The sequence below is a fragment of the Haplochromis burtoni genome, unplaced genomic scaffold (assembly GCF_018398535.1).
Source record: "Haplochromis burtoni strain Fernald_Lab_line unplaced genomic scaffold, NCSU_Asbu1 Contig_65, whole genome shotgun sequence".
Lineage (NCBI taxonomy): Eukaryota > Metazoa > Chordata > Actinopteri > Cichliformes > Cichlidae > Haplochromis > Haplochromis burtoni.
Genome location: NW_024582426.1, coordinates 1676200 through 1683523, shown reverse-complemented (window position 1 = coordinate 1683523; position 7324 = coordinate 1676200). Strand labels below are relative to the sequence as shown.

The window sequence follows — 7324 nt, the reverse complement described above, 5'->3', positions numbered from 1 at the left end:
GATAGATAGATAGATAGATAGATAGATAGATAGATAGATAGATAGATAGATAGATAGATAGATAGATAGATAGATAGATAGATAGATAGATAGATTTAGACGTTATTCTTTAACTTTTTTAATTAGGAATAAACCTGCTTATAAGGAAATAAGCTGACTGACTTACTTTGGCAGACTGGTATGGTGAGGATGAGGAGGGCTGCGAAGGTGATGCTGGCCGTGCGGAGTGGACTCATGGCGCTGCTGCTGAGGCTGTGCAGGGTGCTGAAGGCTCCGCGCTGACTTTGGCTCTGAAAGGTTCTCATCTCTCTCTTTGGCTGGCCTTTGGTGTCTTTTGTCTTTTGACTTCTTGCTCTTCTGACAGCTTGTATCTCACGTCAGAGAAATATGAAGGCTCGTGTCAAACACCCGCCTCTCGTGCTGACACTTGACTGCGTCACTGGAGCTCGGCGCGCGTAAAAGTTGTTTGATTGCCGCAACAGGTTGGCGGAACGAGGTGCTTCGGGCAGGCTGATGAAGGATGGATGTAAAGCAGGAAGTGAGTAAAGTTGTATCACGTCCATCAGAAAATCATCAATAAATAAGATAAACATGTTTGTTTTTTTTCGTTTCGAACTTGAAAAATACGAATATGATAAAGTAGGCTACAGTATTACTCATGTCTTTGAATTGATATCTAGATTCAGATCGGTGCCTATCTTCTTTTAGAATTGTAAAAATTCCCACATGAATTATTGTAAATTATACAAAGTATTTATATCATAGCAAAGTACAATTTTATTATCAACTAAACGTCTAATCCTGAAAATCATGAGAAATTTTCTCCACTAGCTGTGGATTTTATTTATTTATTTTTTGTTATTAATATTATTAATAACTTATTTTTCACAAAATAAGTTAGTATTCGGTCTTTACATTAATAATAATCAATTTGCACGCTTGTTGTTATTGCATCACATGAGCTCAAGAATCTAATATTAGCATGTTAGCGTTTTAAAATCACTTATGCTATGCAAACTTTTTCAGGTGTGGTCTTGGAGAGAGGTCACAAGATTCAGGTTCAGCTAAAGTAAACAACAGATTTGAGCCTTCCTTGGCAAAAATAAATAAATAAATAAATGAAACAATATACCTAAAGCACAAGAAACATACAACATTAACATTTACACATAAAGACTAAAGGGCGATTTATAGTACTGTATTGAATCCATGGTGGGCAAGGTCATCATTTGACTTCAGAGCAGAGTTACGCAAGCAACAAAAACTGCACATGTCCACACTGGCAAAACACAATCTATTTTATTAGGATAATGAGCATGTTAACGGCAATCTTTTACATTTTGTTTCACTGAGGTAGTGTCCTTGTGCTATTCAATATATGATGTTTACACTACATATTGCCACCAAACAGACTTATCAAGGTTGCTGACGTCTATGCCGCCACATTGTGTAGTTACATTACTAGTAAGGTGCCCATCCCGTTATGGCAAAGGCTATGTTATGAAAAATAAAGTATTAGTTAAACATAACACCATGAAGGAGCCAGGGGAGACAGAAGGAAGTAGAAAACACAAAGAAATCAAAATAAATCAAACCCAATAAGGTCAAACCCAGTAAACAAAAGATCTTCATATTAACAGCAAACATGTTTTTGTTTTAGTTATCTGTATATCCACTGTGCATGTATTAATGTGCATCAAAGCACTTGTTTGTATTTCTTCCACAAGTAAAATGTTCTTAAAGGAAAATCCTAAAAAAACATTTTGACACAGACCTGTACACTCAGCTCACAGTTTATAACCTCTAAACTAACTATTGTTAAACAGCTAACACCAGATGGCCAATACTTCACTAAAATTGGGTCATGCAACAGGACAATGATCCTAAGCACGAGAGCAAATCTGCAACAGAATGGTTGAAAAATACAAGAATATGCGTGTCATGGCTCAGTGTCCAGACCTCAACCTAAACGAAATCCTGTGGTAGATGCATTAGAGAGGTCAATGGACATGGGCTATGCACTATTAAGTCCTATGAAAACTTTGTTTTTCACATGATTGTAGTTATTTTTAATCATATTTTTATGCTAAGTCACACTTTCATCGTGTGTTTGAACACAGGTGCCAGTAAAAAGCAAGAAAGATGGTAAGTGATATAAGAGAGGTTTTAAAGGGGTTTAAAAAACACACACACACACACACACACACTCAGGAAAATCAAAACAAAAAGTTGAAAGGACTGAGAGTTGGTGTAGACCATAGCAGAGCTATGGGAAGACATAAGCAGAGCTATATCCCAGTTACTGTTTATGACTTTTCACCTTGTTCCTAAAGCTTGAAATTGGTTCTGGTTTCATTTTATGTGGTCATCAGCAAAACATCACCTCACCTGTGAGATGGAAAATGTTATTTCACGCTTGAGACCCGCTCTAATAATCAGTGGTAAACACTAATGCAATATGATATTGTAGCATGGATTATTTAGTGCTGGTGCTAGTTATCCAACACAGTGTTGTGCTACTTTTAAGAATGCAAACACATTTCCCAATGATAACTAAAATAACAATGGCTATTAATTTTAATGAAAAGAGACAGAATATATGCAAAAATCCAGAAAAAACCCCAAATTATATTAGAACCGGTTACTTAATCAATCAATTATAGATCAGTCTTGAGCTCCATGCAAGATCTTGCCTCATGGGATGAGGATGATCATGAGGAAGATAGTGGATCAGCCCAAAACTACATTACAGGAGCTTGTTAATGATCTGAAAGCAGTTGGGACCATAGTCAAGAAGAACACCGCTGGTAAAACACTAAGCACTAATCTTACAACATCTGCAACGTCTCCCTGCTCAAGACTGCACATGTACAGAACTGTTTGCCAGTGAACATCTAAATGATTCAGTAAAGCCTTGGGGGGAAAGTGCTGTGGTCAGAAGAAACCAAAGTGCAGCTCTTTGGCATCAACTCAATCCACCATGTTTGCAAGAAGAGAAATCCTGAGTATAACCCAAAGAGCACCATTGCGACCCTTAAAACCGAGATGGAAACATCATGCTTTGAGACTGTACTTTAGATGGAGGCATGTACTGGAACAAGTTGGATAAGAACCTCCTTCCCTCAGCTAGAACACTGAGGATGGGTCGTGGATGGGTCTTCCAGCATGACAATGACCTAAAACATACCGATAAGGAAGCAAAGGACTGGCTAAGGAAGAAACACATTAAGGTCATGGAGTAGTGTAGGTAGTTTCCAGACCTCAATCATATAGAAAACCTGTGGAGGGAACCGAAGCTTTGCGATGCCAAGAAACCTAAAAGAATTATAGAGTTTCTGTAAAGAGGAGAGAGGCAAAATCCCCCTTGCCAACAAGGGTTTCTCCACCAAGCACTTAGTAATGTTTTACGTGTAGCTTAAACACTTACAGTGGGGCAAAAAAAGTATTTAGTCAGCCACCGATTGTGCAAGTTCCCCCACTTAAAATGATGACAGAGGTCAGTAATTTGCACCAGAGGTACACTTCAACTGTGAGAGACAGAATGTGAAAAAAAAATCCATGAATCCACATGGTAGGATTTGTAAAGAATTTATTCGTAAATCAGGGTGGAAAATAAGTATTTGGTCAATAACAAAAATACAACTCAATACTTTGTAACATAACCTTTGTTGGCAATAACAGAGGTCAAACGTTTACTATAGGTCTTTACCAGGTTTGCACACACAGTAGCTGGTATTTTGGCCCATTCCTCCATGCAGATCTTCTCGAGAGCAGTGATGTTTTGGGGCTGTCGCCGAGCAACACGGACTTTCAACTCCCGCCACAGATTTTCTATGGGGTTGAGGTCTGGAGACTGGCTAGGCCACTCCAGGACTTTCAAATGCTTCTTACGGAGCCACTCCTTTGTTGCCCGGGCGGTGTGTTTTGGATCATTGTCATGTTGGAAGACCCAGCCTCGTTTCATCTTCAAAGTTCTCACTGATGGAAGGAGGTTTTGGCTCAAAATCTCACGATACATGGCCCCATTCATTCTGTCCTTAACACGGATCAGTCGTCCTGTCCCCTTGGCAGAAAAACAGCCCCATAGCATGATGTTTCCACCCCCATGCTTCACAGTAGGTATGGTGTTCTTGGGATGCAACTCAGTATTCTTCTTCCTCCAAACACGACGAGTTGAGTTTATACCAAAAAGTTCTACTTTGGTTTCATCTGACCACATGACATTCTCCCAATCCTCTGCTGTATCATCCATGTGCTCTCTGGCAAACTTCAGACGGGCCTGGACATGCACTGGCTTCAGCAGCGGAACACGTCTGGCACTGCGGGATTTGATTCCCTGCCGTTGTAGTGTGTTACTGATGGTGACCTTTGTTACTTTGGTCCCAGCTCTCTGCAGGTCATTCACCAGGTCCCCCCGTGTGGTTCTGGGATCTTTGCTCACCGTTCTCATGATCATTTTGACCCCACGGGATGAGATCTTGCGTGGAGCCCCAGATCGAGGGAGATTATCAGTGGTCTTGTATGTCTTCCATTTTCTGATGATTGCTCCCACAGTTGATTTTTTCACACCAAGCTGCTTGCCTATTGTAGATTCACTCTTCCCAGTCTGGTGCAGGTCTACAATACTTTTCCTGGTGTCCTTCGAAAGCTCTTTGGTCTTGGCCATGGCGGAGTTTGGAGTCTGACTGTTTGAGGCTGTGGACAGGTGTCTTTTATACAGATGATGAGTTCAAACAGGTGCCATTCATACAGGTAACGAGTGGGGGACAGAAAAGCTTCTTACAGAAGACGTTACAGGTCTGTGAGAGCCAGAGATTTTCCTTGTTTGAGGTGACCAAATACTTATTTTCCACCCTGATTTACGAATAAATTCTTTACAAATCCTACCATGTGGATTCATGGATTTTTTTTTTCACATTCTGTCTCTCACAGTTGAAGTGTACCTCTGGTGCAAATTACTGACCTCTGTCATCATTTTAAGTGGGGGAACTTGCACAATCGGTGGCTGACTAAATACTTTTTTGCCCCACTGTATTTCCTTCAATGACATACAAATAAATTTATACATTTCATCTAATGTGTTTTTTTCTGGGTTTTTGGTTAATATTCGGTCTCTCTCCATTAAAATGAAACAACTCTAAAATTTGGAGACTTCGTTTCTTTGTAAGTGAGCAAACTTACAAATTCAGCAAGGGATCAAATAATTATTTCCCTCACTGTAAGCATGGAGCATAATGTATAGTATAGTGAATTATGTCTTCTTTTTTTCCCAACTTTTGTTAAACTTTTCATGCATTCACACAGTCGTGTATAGTTAAATGTACATCATTATTAGGATGAGTCATTACAGATCATTACTGAATTATCTCTTCTAATACCAGGTAATTGTTGGCCCTTGTGTGAAGCAGCGTGTGTAAAAGCAGACACACTTGGCAACGCTACATTTCATTTTGATCCAGACAGTGTAACAAAAGGAAATAATGATCGCCACTGTTCTGTTTTCTTCATCTCAACCCAATATGAATATAAGATGAATTAATGAGATACTACAAAGCAAGGTGGGTATATTTTGGCTGTAATTGGCTTCACTGTTACAAGCAGGGGCTTGGATTTATTGACTAAGAAGGCATGACACGAACCACAAATGAGAAACAGATGCTGCAACAAAGATTCTGAAGATTTATTGGAGTCATGTAGATACTCCATAAGGACTTTGTGCACACAGCAATATGTGATTCATTGTCTCAAGATTTGAAAAGCACCTTTGCCACTTACATGTACATATAAAGCTACTTGAGAAATTAAAATACTGCTTTCATTTACCACTTTCATTACCTGCCACCAGATAAAATGTATATATATTGATTCACTGTAAAAAGATTAAAAGGTCATTTTTAAGTCACTTTTGCTGCGGAAACAAGAGATGGACTCGACAGAGGGCTGTAATCTGCTCACAGCTTTGTCTTCGAAATCTGATGCGAGTTTGCTTACTGGCACAAGTAGAAACAAATGGAGTGTGCTGATAATGGAGCAATTCAAGGAGTCATCACACTCATCTCCACCCTTGTCATCCTCCTACACTAATCTCGCTAACCATGCTTTATCTCCCACTTTTCCTTATTGTGAATGGAGACCAAACAGGGGAGGTCACGGTGCAAGCATAACAGCAGGATGACAAGCTATATTGTTCTTTGCTTTTTGATATTTGTTAGATAAACACAAGTTTTCACAGTCTTTTGAAGTGAAATGGATGCTAAAGTTACTTCAGAAACACCTGCTGAGCTTATGAAAGCTCCCCTTGGTCCAGCATTCTGGAGAAGTCTTGAAATGTCACGACCTTTAACGAGTTCTGTGTTGTCATGAAGCTGACTGGCATTTGCGTATGTTGGGGTAAAATATTTTTTGGGAGTTAAAACCCAAAGGTATTTAGAGAAGGTTATTGTCTATGATTCACACATTACTTGAAGCCAAAACATAGATTACAGTCTTTATTGTGCAATAATTATTTCAAAGAAATGAAATCAGGACGTTTGACTCAGTAGCTACCTTACTTACTGGAATCTTAACATTTCATCAGTATTTCTAAATTATCCATGGCTTCATAGTGTAGTGGTTTACACATTCACCTTAGAAGACTCCTGGGGATTCTATTAGGAAGGGTATCCAACGTTGAAAATCATAAACAATATGTAGAGCTACTCACATAGGCTACTCTGCTAGGACTTTACTGTAGTTGTAACTGTCTTCAGTTACTGCTTGTTGTGCTTGCAGTTTTGACTTGAGTAATTGGCCATTGAATAATATGTCTTTTATTTGCGTTGAGAAACCGTTGACTTGCTTTTGCAGTATTATTTTCTGTTGAGATGAAGTACCGTCTGATCAACTTAGCTGAATCTGAGCCGAGAGTATAGTTATATTTGAAGAATCTCTTAATATTCACCTACATAGAGCGTTGTTCAGCCGGCTAGATTTTGGAAGGGGTTTTTCTTCACTAAGGCAATAATTCTGTCGCTATGTACTTTAGGTGTCTTCTATGGTTTTTCAGGTTTTTTGGTTCTAAAGCTTATTGCACAGCAAAAAAGTGGACAGGGCCAGCCTTTTCTTCTTGTGTCCACGGTTTGTGCTAAGATAACAAGAATAATAATTCTCATCAGCTCAACCAGAAACCTTTACTGTAACTACTGGGCCCAGTGTCATCAATTAAAGTATTAAAAGAAATTAGACCCACCAAAACGCATCAATTTCTTACACAGTAGCAGGATGTTTTAAATGATGTTCATGGTTGGAAATGAGGAAAATTAGCAGGGAGCGTAACGTATTAGCA

At 39.1% G+C, this 7324-nt stretch overlaps 1 protein-coding gene across 1 annotated transcript in view; it reads right to left on the bottom strand.

Annotated features, from left to right (window-relative positions):
• Positions 1 to 352, bottom strand: part of nmu (neuromedin U) — a gene marked incomplete in the record, with an annotated part of 6346 nt that extends 5994 nt beyond the window's left edge. The window contains 1 exon segment of the mRNA XM_014333883.2: positions 167 to 352. Coding sequence (XP_014189369.1) covers positions 167 to 305 — 139 coding nt within the window.
• Positions 353 to 7324: the final 6972 nt, after the last annotated feature.